Source organism: Trichomycterus rosablanca, chromosome 4, assembly GCF_030014385.1.
Source record: "Trichomycterus rosablanca isolate fTriRos1 chromosome 4, fTriRos1.hap1, whole genome shotgun sequence".
NCBI classification, from domain to species: domain Eukaryota; kingdom Metazoa; phylum Chordata; class Actinopteri; order Siluriformes; family Trichomycteridae; genus Trichomycterus; species Trichomycterus rosablanca.
The window spans coordinates 23,627,153-23,646,052 of NC_085991.1; the positions used below are offsets into that span (position 1 = coordinate 23,627,153).

General features: G+C 37.5%; 1 protein-coding gene across 2 annotated transcripts in view; it reads left to right on the forward strand.

Annotated features, from left to right (window-relative positions):
* smchd1 (structural maintenance of chromosomes flexible hinge domain containing 1) overlaps nt 1-18,900 on the forward strand; it is a 75,004-nt gene that overhangs the window by 10,825 nt on the left and 45,279 nt on the right. Inside the window, exons 6-20 of one of the 2 annotated variants that reach the window (XM_062994013.1) lie at nt 1,804-1,918; nt 4,846-4,965; nt 5,082-5,248; nt 5,583-5,673; nt 5,816-6,032; nt 7,220-7,331; nt 8,592-8,775; nt 10,106-10,177; nt 10,356-10,481; nt 10,602-10,715; nt 12,239-12,345; nt 12,529-12,611; nt 12,714-12,824; nt 12,919-12,993; nt 14,391-14,507. In XM_062994013.1, coding sequence (XP_062850083.1) covers nt 1,804-1,918; nt 4,846-4,965; nt 5,082-5,248; nt 5,583-5,673; nt 5,816-6,032; nt 7,220-7,331; nt 8,592-8,775; nt 10,106-10,177; nt 10,356-10,481; nt 10,602-10,715; nt 12,239-12,345; nt 12,529-12,611; nt 12,714-12,824; nt 12,919-12,993; nt 14,391-14,507 — 1,811 coding nt within the window. Of the gene's footprint in view, nt 1-1,803; nt 1,919-4,845; nt 4,966-5,081; nt 5,249-5,325; nt 5,476-5,582; nt 5,674-5,815; nt 6,033-7,219; nt 7,332-8,591; nt 8,776-10,105; nt 10,178-10,355; nt 10,482-10,601; nt 10,716-12,238; nt 12,346-12,528; nt 12,612-12,713; nt 12,825-12,918; nt 12,994-14,390; nt 14,508-18,900 lie in introns of those variants that run through there. The other variant, XM_062994014.1, reaches the window with a different exon arrangement.

Below are 18,900 nucleotides of genomic sequence, written 5' to 3' on the forward strand. Positions count from 1 at the left end.
AAGTAAGTACACCCCTCACATTTCTGCAGATATTTAAGTATATCTTTTCATGGGACAACACTGACAAAATGACACTTTGACACAATGAAAAGTAGTCTGTGTGCAGCTTATATAACAGTGTAAATTTATTCTTCCCTCAAAATAACTCAATATACAGCCATTAATGTCTAAACCACCGGCAACAAAAGTGAGTACACCCCTAAGAGACTACACCCCTAAATGTCCAAATTGAGCACTGCTTGTCATTTTCCCTCCAAAATGTCATGTGATTTGTTAGTGTTACTAGGTCTCAGGTGTGCATAGGGAGCAGGTGTGTTCAATTTAGTAGTACAGCTCTCACACTCTCTCATACTGGTCACTGAAAGTTCCAACATGGCACCTCATGGCAAAGAACTCTCTGAGGATCTTAAAAGACGAATTGTTGCGCTACATAAAGATGGCCAAGGCTACAAGAAGATGCCAACATCCTGAAACTGAGCTGCAGCACAGTGGCCAAGATCATCCAGCGTTTTAAAAGAGCAGGGTCCACTCAGAACAGACCTCGCGTTGGTCGTCCAAAGAAGCTGAGTGCACGTGCTCAGCGTCACATCCAACTGCTGTCTTTGAAAGATAGGCGCAGGAGTGCTGTCAGCATTGCTGCAGAGATTAAAAAGGTGGGGGGTCAGCCTGTCAGTGCTCAGACCATACGCCGCACACTACATCAAATTGGTTTGCATGGCTGTCACCCCAGAAGGAAGCCTCTTCTGAAGTCTCTACACAAGAAAGCCCACAAACAGTTTGCTGAAGACATGTCAACAAAGGACATGGATTACTGGAACCATGTCCTATGGTCTGATGAGACCAAGATTAATTTGTTTGGTTCAGATGGTCTCAAGCATGTGTGGCGGCAATCAGGTGAGGAGTACAAAGATAAGTGTGTCATGCCTACAGTCAAGCATGGTGGTGGGAATGCCATGGTCTGGGGCTGCATGAGTGCAGCAGGTGTTGGGGAGTTACATTTCATTGAGGGACACATGAACTCCAATATGTACTGTGAAATACTGAAGCAGAGAGTGATCCCCTCCCTCCGGAAACTGGGTCGCAGGGCAGTGTTCCAGCATGATAATGACCCCAAACACACCTCTAAGACAACCACTGCTTTATTGAAGAGGCTGAGGGTAAAGGTGATGGACTGGCCAAGCATGTCTCCAGACCTAAACCCAATAGAACATCTTTGGGGCATCCTCAAGCGGAAGGTGGAGGAGCGCAAAGTCTCGAATATCCGCCAGCTCCGTGATGTCGTCATGGAGGAGTGGAAAAGCATTCCAGTGGCAACCTGTGAAGCTCTGGTAAACTCCATGCCCAGGAGAGTTAAGGCAGTTCTAAGAAATAATGGTGGCCACACAAAATATTGACACTTCAGGAACTTTCACTAAGGGGTGTACTCACTTTTGTTGCCGGTGGTTTAGACATTAATGGCTGTATATTGAGTTATTTTGAGGGAAGAATAAATTTACACTGTTATATAAGCTGCACACAGACTACTTTTCATTGTGTCAAAGTGTCATTTTGTCAGTGTTGTCCCATGAAAAGATATACTTAAATATCTGCAGAAATGTGAGGGGTGTACTCACTTTTGTGATACACTGTATATGACGTATTCCATGGCACACTTAGTACTTCATTTTTAACCTATTTTTTTCAATCGGCACAGAGTACAAAAAAGGTTGCTGACCCCTGTTCTACAGAAAGCCAACATTCACTGTATATGAGCTGTTCTAATCCTCATGTCTCCCTATGGGCATGTATTTGTTTCTGTAATAGTGATGAACCTGGCAGTGCAGTCTCCAATCCAGTCCGACGCAGTCTGAACAGTGATATATCCTACTTTGGTGTCGGAGGCAAACAGGCTGTTTTTTACATAGGCCAGTCCGTACGGGTAAGTGCTGCAACCCAACCCAGAGACACAATGCTAAGATACACATTTATGGCGTATTTCAGTCAGTCAGTTTTGTTAATTAATATATTGTAATTTACCAGGATTTCTTTGTGAGAATCATTGTATAGGTCTAACTGTAAAAAATACATTTTCAGGTGCATATATATATACAGGGGTTGGACAAAATAACTGAAACACCTGTCATTTTAGTGTGGGAGGTTTCATGGCTAAATTGGCTAAATAGTCTGGTGGCCAATCTTCATTAATTGCACATTGCACCAGTAAGAGCAGAGTGTGAAGGTTCAATTAGCAGGGTAAGAGCACAGTTTTGCTCAAAATATTGCAATGCACACAACATTATGGGTGACATACCAGAGTTCAAAAGAGGACAAATTGTTGGTGCATGTCTTGCTGGCGCATCTGTGACCAAGACAGCAAGTCTTTGTGATGTATCAAGAGCCACGGTATCCAGGGTAATGTCAGCATACCACCAAGAAGGACAAACCACATCCAACAGGATTAACTGTGGACGCAAGAGGAAGCTGTCTGAAAGGGATGTTCGGGTGCTAACCCGGATTGTATCCAAAAAACATAAAACCACGGCTGCCCAAATCACGGCAGAATTAAATGTGCACCTCAACTCTCCTGTTTCCACCAGAACTGTCCGTCGGGAGCTCCACAGGGTCGATATACACGGCCGGGCTGCTATAGCCAAACCTTTGGTCACTCGTGCCAATGCCAAACGTCGGTTTCAATGGTGCAAGGAGCGCAAATCTTGGGCTGTGGACAATGTGAAACATGTATTGTTCTCTGATGAGTCCACCTTTACTGTTTTCCCCACATCCGGGAGAGTTACGGTGTGGAGAAGCCCCAAAGAAGCGTACCACCCAGACTGTTGCATGCCCAGAGTGAAGCATGGGGGTGGATCAGTGATGGTTTGGGCTGCCATATCATGGCATTCCCTTGGCCCAATACTTGTGCTAGATGGGCGCGTCACTGCCAAGGACTACCGAACCATTCTGGAGGACCATGTGCATCCAATGGCAGTGCCGTGTATCAGGATGACAATGCACCAATACACACAGCAAGACTGGTGAAAGATTGGTTTGATGAACATGAAAGTGAAGTTGAACATCTCCCATGGCCTGCACAGTCACCAGATCTAAATATTATTGAGCCACTTTGGGGTGTTTTGGAGAAGCGAGTCAGGAAACGTTTTCCTCCACCAGCATCACGTAGTGACCTGGCCACTATCCTGCAAGAAGAATGGCTTAAAATCCCTCTGACCACTGTGCAGGACTTGTATATGTCATTTCCAAGACAAATTGACGCTGTATTGGCCGCAAAAGGAGGCCCTACACCATACTAATAAATTATTGTGGTCTAAAACCAGGTGTTTCAGTTATTTTGTCCAACCCCTGTATATATATATGTACTTGAAGCTCATGGAGTGCTACGTCATAAAAAATGTGATAGAGCTCGAGCAGATGTTTGAATTTGGACTAATAATCAATTTACATATTTAACTGTAGTTATATTTTCTATATACAGTAGACCCTTGACTTACGAATTTAATTGGTTCCAAGGGGTTGTTCTTAAGTCAAAATGTTTGTTAGTTAAACCTATTTTTCCCATAAGAAATAATGTAAATATTTCTATATCTATATTTTTGGGGCCATTTTAATATTGAATTTTATAAAATATAAAGAAAACACTTAAAAAACACTGTCTGAATGTTCGCTCACTGTATATATATATATATATATATATATATATATATATATATATATATATATATAGATATATATATATATAGAGAGAGAGAGAGAGAGAGAGAGAGAGAGAGAGAGAGAGAGAGAGAGAGTCAACTTGTTTGTGACGTAAAAAAATCGCTCGTAATCCAAAATGTTTGTATGGTAAACGGTTCGTAAGTCAAGGGTCTACTGTAATTGTTTATGTGATATATATGAGAGCACTATACACAGTTAGCTTCAAGGGAGAATTGGGCAGCACAGTGGCACAGTCAGAAGGTCCTAGGTTGGGTTCACTTTCTGTGTGGCGTTTGCGTGTTCAAAGTCAAACGAAGTGTAAGGGAGGTGAATTGGAGATACAAATTGCCCGTGACTGTGTTTGACGTCAAACCTGAACTGATGAATCATGTGTAACCGGTAACTACCTGTCTTGTCATGAAGGTAACAAAAGTTTAAAACGTAAAAAATACTGCTACTTTCTGAATGCCTTTTGACCCTAAAGAAATGTTGAATAAAATAGCATTCTCTAAGATATAAGATAGGGCCTTTTAAGCTAGGTTTGGTGTGTGTGTGGGGGGGCATATAGTACAATATGATATTGCACTTTTTTGAGAGAAAATGCCTGTTTCTGAGAGAAGACAATGGCATTACCTTTGTTTTTTAAAACACTGTCCCTTGAATACTCTGTAGTTTCCTCTAAAGGCAATGGGGAGTTTGATAGGATAGATGGCATCATAACTAAATAAAGAATCAGGAGGGGGGGTTTTTTCCAAAAAAATTATCAAGCTTAATGTTGGCAAATTAAGATTACTAAAAAGAACAAAATTGTTTTTTGGCACATGGCTTTGTTAGTTTTTGTTTACATATTAAATGATGAACTAATAAATGTTTAATTATTAGGGCCTTTTGGAATACAGTGACTTTAAAGGTTTATTCTTTTTATATTTCAGTATAAGAGCGGGCTAATTTACCACAAATACATTTTGGATTTTTGTATCTGACTATGTGTACTATTGAGTTTTGTGGTTTAAAAGCCTTTGGGTGACTTGCTTTTTTAAGCATTATAGAAAAAGAAAAGTGAAAGTTTCAACCTTGTTGATTGAAAGCTCCTTAGTCTGGTAAATTAAATATGTCGACTGAAGGTGACAACCTATTGCATTTTCTGTCTTGATGTAGATTATTAGTAAGCCAGTGGGCTCTCCAGATGTGCATGAGTTTATCATGTCTAAGGAAGATTTCGAGCAGAAGGAGAAAAACCAAGAGGAGATTTATTCTGGTATAATCCAGAATAGAAAGGTAAATGGAAATGTTTTGTTCTATCTATTATGCTCTACTTGTGTCTTATTTTCTGCTCAGCTGCATTTTCTTAAACCTCTTTCGGTTTCTGTTTTGCTTTTTTGTTTAATTCATAGCCTGGAGACGACTCTCACATGAGGGTGGATAAGGAGCATTTCCTTCAGTCTTTGGTTCAAGAGGAGAAAAACAAGGAGAGTTTTACTACTGTAGTTATAACAGGAGTACATCCAGAACATGTCAACTATCTCAAGCAAGATTTCATATCATGGACCAGAGAACTGGCGTTAGTAGTCATTTTATTTTTTTTCTTATTTCCATCACCTGCTTTATCCTAGCTGGAGTCCCAACTGGTCCAGTTCCATCAGGAAACACTGGGCGCAAGACAGGACTGCCCTGCACAGGGTGCCAATCCATCTCAGGTTGTCCACCCCCTCAGACATAGCCAGTCATGTCTGTATAGATGCCCAGCCGGCCATGCACCACTGAGATTTCAACCCAGAGCTCAGTGATGTCTGTATTTACACATTTTGTGTACATATATGTTCATGATTTTAAATACATATTGTCTACAGTGCACTTAAGATTTTTGTCATGATTTTTGTCTTTCTTTCTTTAAGGCACATTTATCATTATTATGTACATGGTGCCTATGGAAATAATATGAGAAACCAAAGAAGTGATAATTCAGATTTAAACATTGATATCCAGGTATTTACATATTTTTTTACACGTACACAGTTTGTTTGCTTTTTGTGCAATATTACGTCTTGTACAACATTACGTCATAGCTTGTAAAAATGACGTCCAACATTCACATTAATAAAACAATCTGTTCTCCTGTGTTTCACAGGTCAGTCTGCTTGATCGCGCCTCTCGCCCAGCAAGGCAACTTAATCTAAGAGAGATCGATAATGATATGCAAACTCTTTATATAAACTCCAGCGTGTCTGAGTTTGAGTTTAAAGCCAGCAAAGGGGCTGATGCTACAGTAGAGGGATTGCTTAGATATCATCCATTTCTGTATGATAGAGAAACTTATCCTGAGGACCCATACTCTGCAACGTCAGGTATTAAATATATATTTTTTAATCTGTTATATACATGCATGTGATATTTTAATGCACTAGATTTGTGTATAACTAATACTAATCTAGGGAAAATTGAAGGTCATTGTCTTATGTACGTATACTCATGTACAGAATACTGAAATATCTCAGCTTGTTTGGCCCCTAGAGCCAAAACGGTTATGGTCCCTGCAAGGACCCAGCAATAGAGTGATACAAATGGGATTCGAACCCAGCACTTGCTGATGGATAGCCCAAGGTGCTACCCACTTAGCTATGCTGTCCCACTCGTCATCTGGTGGCCATCAAGTAAACATCCTGAGGCCTAATGCCTAGTTTACACTACATGATTTTTGCCTTGATTTGCGCTGACCGACAGGCCGCCGCCAGATGTGCTAGCTTGGAGCCAAGTCGATGTTCGCTCAGGGCTTGAAAATCGGCTCTTGATCGCTGTGTGGGAACTGTTTAGTGACTCGATCTGAGCGGCTTGCTGATGACTCGCAGACTCAAAAACTAAATCTAGCATGGTAAATAACTGGATCTGTCAGCAACTCAAAACCTGTAGTGTATACATCGGCCCACACACAAGCTTTGCAGTATTTGTGACTTATTGTCCACACTAAACCATAATATCAATGTTGATTTGCAAAAAAAAATTATTTTATTTATTATTTTATTTTATTTATTAACCTTAACTCTCACTGCAAAACAAACTGCTGACCCCCTAGCCCAATCCACTCCTTCACCCAGATTTTCTTTTTTTCCCTTTTACGCTACACAACAGCGCACAAACAACAAGATCGCACACTTCTGCTGACATGTATTTTTAGACATGGTATCATTATACCCATTGTCACTTCTCGCGTGTGTTTTCTTGAAAAAATGTATCTTGGGAGACCAGTCAAACTCATCTGAGATTCCTCCTGGTGATGGATTGTGTAGTGTGTGACCCCCTATCGTTAATCAATCGCGTAGTTTGAAAACCACAATGACTTAAAAAGACTCCGGCTACACAAGATCAAGTTATGTAGGGTGAAGTGTACAGCGATCTGAACACTTTGCGCCTGTGGTGTTGAGCAGTTATGCTAGGTTGCCATTACATGACCTTCAAGCACTTTCAAATCACCAAAAAGATATCTCAGATTTCCAAGATTGGCAGATGTCTTTAATTGCTTACTTGTGTTTTGCAGCTGTAGAGGATGACGAGGACTGCATTGTTTTACATGCCGAGGGCAGAGGAAAAAGACCCATCTTTGAGTGTTTTTGGAATGGAAGATTAATTCCTTATTCTTCAGTCAATGAGTAATAATACTAGTTTATTATTTTTTTTTAGTTATATGACCCGTCATACTACGCTTACTTTTGTGTCATTTTGCGACAGTTAAAACAGCAAAGTACTTTCTGTAATATTTCTGCTAAGACATGGTTATGCAGTCTTACTATTCATATTTTATTTTTTACCGGTTAGGATTGCAGTAGTCTGGCATCATCTAACAACGATGGACACAACGCAAAAATACCTTGTAGACCCAGGTGTCTAATGAATTCAGATTAAAAGAGGTGGACTTTAATTTCAGACACAGAGTTCCAGACACACTTCTAATTGAGTTCTAGACACACCTCACTTATTATAATAATAATAATATAGCCGTTATTTGTCATTTGTACATATACAGTTGTACAGTACAACGAAATTCTTTCTACGCATATCCCAGCTTGTTTAGAAGCCAGGGTCAGAGCGCAGGGTCAGCCATTGTACGGCGCCCCTGGAGCAGACAGGGTTAAGTGCCTTGCTCAAGGACCCAACAGTGGTTGCTTGGCAGACCTGGGGTTCAAACCCTTAACCTTTCAGCTGATAGCCCAAAGTTGTACCTAATAGGCTACCACTTTGTTGACACTGGCATCACCTGTGGGCATTTAGTTGCCATGGTTTCTGACACAAACCACACACACACACACACACAAAGATATCCAGCCAAAAACCTGGAGGGAAATCGCTTGTCCATAAATTCATCCCTGCATAGTGCCTTACTATCTGTGCGGTCAACATGACTTTATTTGTGGAAGTTTGACATCGCAAAAATGAGTTTGTCTTCCATCTCTAGTAGAAATTTTCATCCAGAAACCACAAACAGGGCGTACCGTTTTACGGTGGCGGAGGCAATGCGCATATCCGTCTGTTTAATGCTCAATTCCTATTGGTTGCATCGCTTAGTCTGTGCACTTTGCGTCACCGATGTTTGCGCTGCTTCCAGTCACCAGAAATCACCAGCTTTAACTGAAAATGAATGACAGCTGGTTGCTTTGTTGCATCGCATCACTGCCGGTCTGAACATAGGTTATGCAGTGCCATTTACCATGTTTTCCCTCCATCATTATGGGTGATTTAATTAAGATGGATGTCAAAACTAGCAGATATATCCATCCAAGTCAAATTCACAATACAATGCTACAAAAGGTGCATAAAAGATCAAGGCGTCTTAATACTTTCCTAAAACTTAAAACTTTTTCTTTTTATACATCATGTTAAACAAAGTAAAATTATTTGTATTTTTTATTTAGGTTTGAGTGGTGTACAAAACCCAAGAAAGAGGGAGCACTGCCATTTGAATGTTATAACAGGATTTCGGGCGTTCTTTTCACGAATGACCATTTTAAAGTTAGCACCAACAAACTGACCTTTATAGATCTGGAACTGCAGCTGTGTGACAAAGAAACCATCTTCACAAAAGTTGTCAATGGTCAGGTAATGCAGCCATACCAACTTGAAACCATTGCTTTTATTGCCTATTATACAGGTGTCTATGATTTCAACCAATTATGCTTCTCAGTTTTGGACAAGATAATTATGTAGTTATTGTTAAATTTCAACAGTGTTAGAAAAAAATCAGCAATTCATCAGTATGTCCTTATTAGTATGCCTTCTTTATTGCATTCTGCCAAGTATTTCTGAAAGACCAATCTTAACTTTTAGATTACAGTCCCAAATAGTGCCAGAAATGAACTCTGCGTATCACACTGGCTAAACCTACTAACCACCCACACATCACAAAATGCAGAACAAACCTCTGCCTTACACAGTAACTGACCTGCATAATTCAATACAATTCATCTTGCGTTCATAGTCATCTTACATCTTTGAATCTTACAGTGACTTGTGAGTTGGGGCCACCAAATGGAATTAGTGTACTAAAATGGTCATAATTTAACATTTTATAAACACTTAAATGTAGCATATAGTTTTTATATTGTTATTTTTCTTATTTTCTCTGGATATATAAAGGACAAATTATTTCAGAACATTTCCACCTTTAATATGACATATTTTGATTTTATGACAGAATTCAGTCTTTTTGGACAGGATTCGACTGATACTTGGAACTGTTCATAATTCACTAAAACCCCAGTTTTAGCAGAAGAATAAACTTCTGTTGGTATGGAGTTCCTTTGGTGATGTGCAGTGTTGTTTTTTTCACCAAACATACCTGCTGGAAGTATGTTCAAAAAGTTTAACATATTTTTTCACATACTTTTGCTGGACTTGATGTAGGTTTTGCAAAATGTAACTGGGCTTGGATATTTTTTCCACCCTACCCCACAGCCCAGACAAATAAGGAAAATAGGTGATGGTTGTCACATGTAGTACTTGCCAGAAGTTCCTGCAGCTCCTTTAATGCTGCTATAGGCCTCTTGGTTGCCTCTTAGACCAGTTTTAATTTTGTCTTTTCATCAATTTTGGAGTAATGTCCAGTGTTTTGCCATTTTATATCCACTTGTTAATGTCTGTGTTTATGGTATATGTAAGGCCCTACCAAATTTATGGCCGTGAAAATTGCGTCATGGAGTGTGAAATGAGCCGTTTCTCATGTAATATGCAATTTACATTTTCTTATAAATTTTTTAGTTGTCTAATGAGGGATTATTAAAAAAGTGCAACCTATGCAATTTTGTAAACACGGTTCCATAAATAAAAATAATGCTATTACGCAATTATTTACAAAGATGCATTTTTCAGATTGTTTTTCAAAACAGATGGTATTTTGTAGTCAAATCATCAAGCATTATCTTTCTTGCAGAAACAAAGAGTAAATATCAAAAATGCATTTTTGAATTGGCTAAAAGATTGCCATGAACAACACGATAAACAGGTATGTAGGTGTTAAGATATTTTACATGAATATTTTTATTTTTTCATTCAGTAAATACAATAAATATTTTTTGGAACACAGGTCTCTACTGAGATGCTTATTGCAAAGTTAAAGAAAGGTTTCCTTTGACATATACACTTTATGACAAACATTCTGTTTGTATTGTTGTGTGTGATAGGTAAAGTTCTTGGGTTTTAAAGGTGTGACAACTCGCACTGATGTGCAAACTAAACGGCAGCAGTCACCGTGGGCTCAGTACGAATCCATCAAGTGGGGCAGCAAAACTTACAAGACTAGTCAACTGGTGAGAAAAAAGCATTCATGTGTTTCACATTTGATGTCCACCAGACAGGAAGCTCAAAGCAACTTCCATCAAGCTGTACAGATCCACATATCCTAATAACCAATCACTGGCTTTTTTCAGATTAAGACTGTAAGGACAGTGCCTGTCCTGTACGGCTCTATAATTCAGTTTTTGCTGTACGGAGATCATGAACGTGATGTCTTTGCCACAGGGGGATATGTCCAAATAGCACTGGTAGGTTATTGTGTCTGTATATTTCCTTGCAAGTGGCTCTGTTTGTTTATTAAGTTTGTAGCTGTTGCTCTCCAGTCTGTCGGACTGTTTTTATTGGAAACATTAGGCTGATTGAATGGTAAAATTCACAGAAAATATCAACATTAGTGGGTGCTTGGGTGATGTTTATATGATATTTTCAACTTTTTCATATAAACAGCGCAGTAAGTTACCACATAACAAAGAATGTATGTACTTTCCAAATGCAATATGGTCCCATTGCCGGTTTGCTGTCAACATTCCTGCAATTTGACATTACATTTCAGCACAGATTAACTGTTAGGCTTTAGACTTCCAGCTTTGGGCAGCATTTTTTAAAATTATTTTCTTTATTTGAAATCACATAAAGACATGACAACATTTTACACATATGATTATGATTTAGATTCCTTTACAATGATTCAACTTTTACCATTTTGATAACAAACTCAAAATCAAAACTCAAAATTAAAAGTTGAGGTGATACAGAAACGAAGCAGCAACTTTAAAATAAAATAAAAGGTCAGAGCAAAAACATATTTAGACAAAAAAAGGGCGTTTTGAGGAAATATACATTTTCCACTTCTCCAAAATTTTCACAAATGTATTTTCCTGAAGCCTAACAGAGAAGGTTATTCTTTCCAATACAAAAATTTCATAGATTATATCATACCAATTCTCTATGGATGGAGAGACTGGGTTAAGCCATTTCTTTGTGATTGCCTTTCTAGCAGCTACATTTAATATTCCAAATAAATATTTTATTTGAGTGTTTGTCGATGTTGAGTGCAGAAGCCCAAAGAAAAGCTCTTGCCAATTAAAGGTTATTTTTCTTCCAAAAATAGTCCCCATTACTAAGTAAATTTCGTGCCAAAAGATATTTATTTTAGGACAATCCCAAAACAGCTGATAGTGATTGGCTTCTTGGGAGCCGCAGTTCCTCCAGCACCTGGATGTGCCTGAATAACGAGACCTCTGAACCAGAGTAATAAAATATCTACTGAGGCTCATCCATCCGAACACCCTCCATGAAGCTGACCTTGTTATCCTCTACTGAAATTCACAAGTATTTTATCCATGTCTTCTCTGGGATAAATCTATCATCTCCTGAAGCCCTCTGTATATTCTAGATATCACTTTAAGTCCAGAATCAGCTTTATAGGCATTGATAAAAATTTTCAATAAATTATTTTCAAATACTTTTTGACCCTCTTTCATGAAATTGCTTATATGGTGGCGTACCTGTAGAAATCTAAAGAAGTCACTCTTATTTAACCCATATAAAACTTTCAACCCCTGAAAACTGCACAGGGTGTTCTGATGGAAAAAGGTGCAGTACGAGGTGGGCAGCATTTTAAAATGCATTAATCTTTTATTTTCCATCAGCAAGTATTCCAGATTGTATGATTTATAAGTGCATGAATACATGGCAAAACCGTTATTCTGCTTGCACACAGTCTTACAGTATACAGTAATGGTGCTTTACATGCAATGTGTGTCTACAGGAACCTAAGGTGCTGTATAATGAGGAAAAGATCATCCCTATATCCAAGATTGACAGACACGCTGCAGATACTGACATAAAGAGTTATGTTGCAGCTGAACTGACCAAGTAAGTAACTACAGTTTTGTTTTTATTTACTTTACCCATTAACACAATAATAAATGGGTTTAAAAAATCAACAAAGGTAAACTAGTTAAAGGCTTGGAGATGTAACATACTGAATATTGTATAAAGGCTAATTCAGGATTAAAAGTGACATTAATGTGTAGTTGATGTGTTGATGTTTCTTAGGCTTCCTGACAAATTGAGGGTTACATGGCCAGAAGGTGACTCATGGCCTGAGAAAGCTGTTAGAACAGCTGGCACTTCGATTGGTACTGACTTAATTTCATTCACTTGGTTTAATCTATACACTGGCTTTATCATTTTTTCATTGTGCTATGTATTAATTTTTTTTACACCTTTGCATCTTACAGGTCCTATAAAAGTTGAGATTTTGAATAAGAAAGGGGAGACAATGTCCCGATTACCAATTGCCGGTATAAATGCCAAAAAATTTCAGATTGACCTTAAAGTTTGCAAACAAAGTAAGGCCTTTTTAGGAAAAATATTGCTTGTGTGCTTGTTTCTGTATCTGAAAACATGTGTTTGTAAATTATTTTCTTGTTGTTTTACTTATAGCTTCAAATAGGGAAGAAATAATCACCTCTCACAATGCTGCGCACTCCAAGTGGGAATACTGGTTCAAGAAAATGGGTAATGATCTGTAAAATATACACACCCTTAAGATGTTAATAATCTTTAAATGTAGTTACAACTTTTAAGGTAAAAATTTTAAAGTAAAGTACTATTTCTGAAAAAAGTTGGATCATTGTGTAAAGTGCAATAAAAACAAGAATCTGTAATTTGTTAATTGTCTCTTTTTAACAGAAAAATTTATAAATTATGTCTTTTAATATTTTGGCTTTGTTGTAACATATTTATAAGTATGCCCCAATTCCTCAAAGTGTGCTGCAGGCATTCAATTCTAAATTTGTTTATATTTACAAAATACAGTGCAGTTGGTCAGTGAAAACATTAAAATATTTTGTTTGTACTTTTGTTAGTAATATCAAGTTAAAGAGAATGAACAAATCACAGATTCATGTATTTATTGTATGTACAGTTACTGTATATAGATATAAGAATGGCCTATAATTTAAAAAAAAAATTCAGAGCTTTTAATTAAAAGCATTTCTTGTTTTTGTGTGCTTATTCATCTATTAAATAATCTTTAAATGTTTGCTTTTCCATAATTTTTTTACAACCCCAAATCAGAAAAAGTTGGGACAGTATGAAAAATGCAAATCAAATAAAAATGCAGTGTTCCTTACTTTGACTTTTATTTGATTGCAGACAGTTTGAACACAATATATTTCATGTTTTGTCTGCTGAACTTCATTTCATTTGTTAATATACCTCCATTCTGGCATTTCAGGCCAGCAACACATTCCAAAAAGGTTGGGATGGGGAAAATTTAGGGCTAGTAATGAGGTGAAAAAACTAAATAATGAGGTGATGTCAACTGGTGATCATGGTAATCATGGTTTTGTACAAAGCAGCATCCAGGAAAGGCTGAGTCTTTGATGAGCAAAGATGATCAGAGGATCTCCAGTTTGTCCACAAATGCATGAGAAAATGATTGAATGATTGACGGCACTGCATCAAGAACCACCACTCAACAATAGCTGATATAACCACATGGGTGAGGGATTACTTTGGCAAACCTTTGTCAAGCACTACAATACAGAGTTACATGCACAAATGCCACTTAAAACTTCACTGTGCAAAAAAGAAGCCTTATGTTAACCATGTCCAGAAGTGGTGTCGACTTCTCTGGGCTCGGAGGCGTCTAGGATGGACCATCACACAGTGATGAAATGCAGGAATGGATGTTTATTAATAAATGAAATGAAGTTGACCAGATTAAAAATTAGAAAAATATCTCAGGTTCATCCTGTCTGCAGTTAAATAAAAGTCAAAGTGAATGTAAAAAACTTTTTGTGATTTGGGGTTGTAAATGCACACAGTAGTTTAAAAATCTTTTTAATACATGCTCTTGTATCTGCTACTTGTTTCATTTGTCTTTTGTTGGCTCTCTTTTTTAAATGTAGAAAATTTAACTAAGGTGGGAAAGTACACACTACATCTACAAACTACTACACATGATGGTGATCCCAAGTGGGCTGGAAAACCTCTGCCTCATTATACACTTCACTTCACTATTAAAGGTAAACTCGACTTCAACATCCGCAAGGATTTTAAACCCTGTGGTTTTTGCCTACTGATTTCTGTTAAGGAGTACATTGCTAACATTGTTATGTTTTGTTGGCCATCCCTAATTTTACGTTAATTGGTGCCTTCAGTTCAGTTTAGTCCAGATTAAGGACAGTAGAAATTGGTGTGCTGTCCATATAATTTATTTGATTAAGCAAGACATGGGCCATACCTTTAAACTTTTTGAAAATGAAACACTGTTTTTATTTGTTTTTCATGTTTTATTATAAAACAGACATGCTATACTTTTCCAAACTAATATTGGTCAAGCTAAATTACACATGCACCTCATATACACTGTGATGTCCACCCTGTTACGTATTAGATTGTAACAGGGTGGATCATAACAGAGTGGACATTCTGACATAAAATTAGCCATTAGCTAGCGAGTGAGCAAAACCATGCTAGCACAAAAATGAATTCAGACAAAGAATTCTCTGCTTTTTAGTGTGATTATTTTTAAATGATCAAATCGTATTGCTTTTTCTCATATATCCCATAACGGGGTGGACATATTATGGTTGACTGTATAAGACTTTTAGGATAAAATGTGGAAAAAAACATTAAAATGAGGAGTTTAATAAGCCACTCATCTTCCACCGTTGTTTTCCCTCCAAAAAGATCATGTGAGCGCCAGGAAATAATGTCAGTATGTAAAACAGTTTTTCATTTTAAGAGACAGTAGTAAGAAATAACAGGGTGGACAGGAACTTGAGGGACGTGTGAAAAACCCTTCTAATCAGCAATAAAATCAAACTCATAAAGAAAAATCCAAGGTTTAGAGGGACTTAAGCAAAACCTTTTAAACAGTATTGAAAGACTGAAATATTTTCATGATTAAACCTCATATATCCATCACTAAATCTGAATGTACAGCACTGGGGACATGGGGAAACCTCTGGTATATAAGAGATAAAAACAGTATGTATACAGTCATTTTTTTTGGGGGTGGAAGGGGGGGTAGAAAACATTGTGTTTAGTATTTGAAACTTAATTATTTCAGTAAGATGTTCAGTAAGAATTCTCCTTTTTCATGATGCGCCATACATTTTCAATAGAAGACTGATCTGGACTGCAGACAGGCCTGTCTAGGACACACTCTGTATATAGAAAGCCAAGCCGTTGTAGCACGTACAGAATGAGGCCTGACATTTTCTTGCTAAAATCTAAACTTCTGGGGAAGATGTTGCTTTGAGCAGCATGACTTTCTCTACATTTGACTAGTGTCAATAGTCGAATGTTTTAATATTCTATAAAGTTTTTACTCCTATTATGGCTATGTGCCAACTTTTTAAGTACATGATACAGTTAAATTGGTTAGCACATTTTTGGACTTGTCAGTTAAATAAAGGTTCAAGAGAAATAACAAATTACATAGTGTGGTTGATATTTAAGCAATAGAACACGAGAGGGCGTGTGTTATCGCGAATAACATCATGGCTGTGATTTGGTCGGCGAGTGCCGTAGATCATCACAGCCGTAATGTTATTCGCAATAACACACGACCTCGAGTGTTCTATTGCTTTTATACAACAGTTTTTACAAAATAAAGAAAGTAAATAAATCAAAGAAGCCCTGAATTTCATATTAAATATGCTTTAATATTGACAATACCTTCCGCCAAAAAGTAGTTCCACAACGAATATAAAGTTTAACACTACAAAGCAGACATCCCAAATTGCAAAAACTCATTTCAGGGAGGTAAGAACAACAAGAAGAAAAAGGCAAGAACCTCCGAAGGGAAAAAAGAAATAAAAAACCTCTCGCACACACCAAAGGATATAGGTGAGAACAGAACTTCTAGGAGCTGTTAACTGGGCTATTAAGCTAACTGTTCGCGTTACAAACACATTAATGTTCCCTACATAGTGCACTAGATAGTGTATCAGATCACGGATTTATGTTCCCTACAAAGTGCACTAGATAGTGAATTAGACAATTGGTTATGTTCCCCACACAGTGCGCTAGATTGTATATCAGATAACGCATTCATGTTCACTACACAGTGCACTAGACAATATATTACAAAATTGATTTATGTTCCCTACACAGTGCGCTAGATTGTATATCAGATAACGCATTCATGTTCACTACATAGTGCACTAGACAATATATTACAAAATTGATTTATGTTCCCCACACAGTGCGCTAGATTGTATATCAGATAACGCATTCATGTGCACTACTTAGCGCACTAGACAATATATTACACAATTGATTTATGTTCCCCACACAGTGCGCTAGATTGTATATCAGATAACGCATTCATGTTCACTACATAGTGCACTAGACAATATATTACAAAATTGATTTATGTTCCCTACACAGTGCGCTAGATTGTATATCAGATAACGCATTCATGTTCACTACATAGTGCACTAGACAATATATTACAAAATTGATTTATGTTCCCTACACAGTGCGCTAGATTGTATATCAGATAACGCATTCATGTTCACTACATAGTGCACTAGACAATATATTACAAAATTGATTTATGTTCCCCACACAGTGCGCTAGATTGTATATCAGATAACGCATTCATGTTCACTACTTAGTGCACTAGACAATATATTACACAATTGATTTATGTTCCCCACACAGTGCGCTAGATTGTATATCAGATAACGCATTCATGTTCACTACATAGTGCACTAGACAATATATTACACAATTGATTTATGTTCCCCACACAGTGCGCTAGATTGTATATCAGATAACGCATTCATGTTCACTACATAGTGCACTAGACAATATATTACAAAATTGATTTATGTTCCCTACACAGTGCGCTAGATTGTATATCAGATAACGCATTCATGTTCACTACATAGTGCACTAGACAATATATTACAAAATTGATTTATGTTCCCCACACAGTGCGCTAGATTGTATATCAGATAACGCATTCATGTGCACTACATAGTGCACTAGACAATATATTACAAAATTGATTTATGTTCCCCACACAGTGCGCTAGATTGTATATCAGATAACGCATTCATGTTCACTACATAGTGCACTAGACAATATATTACAAAATTGATTTATGTTCCCCACACAGTGCGCTAGATTGTATATCAGATAACGCATTCATGTTCACTACATAGTGCACTAGACAATATATTACAAAATTGATTTATGTTCCCCACACAGTGCGCTAGATTGTATATCAGATAACGCATTCATGTTCACTACATAGTGCACTAGACAATATATTACACAATTGATTTATGTTCCCCACACAGTGCGCTAGATTGTATATCAGATAACGGATTTAAAACGCAATCGGGAAAAAAAGTCTGTGTCGCCTGCATGCGTGTTTGTGTGCAGGAAGCTTGTCGTTACTGGCAACGCGTCAGAGGAGTAATACAGTTGTGGTGTGAAAAGGCCGTGTTGTTATCACGAATATCAGCATGGTTAGAACGCTTCTCAACCAATCAGATTGTAAGGTCGGAACTAACTGTTGTACAGTATAATTAAGCACTAGAACACGAGAGGGAGTGTGTTATCGCGAATAACATCACGGCTGTGATTTGGTTGCAGTAGATCATTACAGCCGTGATGTTATTCGCGATAACACACAACCTCAAGTGTTCTATTGCTTTTATACAACAGTTTTTACAAAATAAAGAAAAAAAGAAAGAAAGAAAATCACAGCCCTGAATTTCATATTGAATATGCTTTAATATTGACAATACCTTCCGCCAAAAAGTAGTTCCACAACGAATGAGTTGCTGCTATGCAACGGTAAAAATTCCCTACCCTGCCTTAACACAGTAGGCTAAAAAAGGCATATACCTGTAGTTTAACACTACAAAGTAACGCTAGTTTGGAATAAAAATATTAAGCGAAGATGAATAAGTGAAGATGAAAGGAAAAGGAGAAAAAGCTAAAAATAAAATTAATTAAGAATTAAAAGATAGAATTTAGTGATTTATTAGAGTTATTGCATTATTTGTATATGTTAATCTGCACACTTCCATTCATTGTGCAGTTAGAAAAAAAGGCTGCTCAGTCCGGCTTGTGTGCATGAAGCTTGTCGTTACTGGCAACGCGTCAGCGGAGTAATACAGTTGTGGTGTGAAAAGGGCGTGCTGTTATCACAAATATCAGCAAGGTTAGAACGCTCCTCAACCAATCAGATTGTAAGGTCGGAACTAACTGTTGTATAATGCATTTTACAAAGTGTCCCAGCTTTTTTGGAAGTGGGAGTTTTGTGAAATGATTAAAAAGAAAGTATCTCTCCTACAAATGATTTCCCCTATGAAAAGGTTCTCTCATCTCATCCTTGTTAAAAGTTGATCACAATGCATAATATTGCCTGAATAAAGTCTTCAAACATCT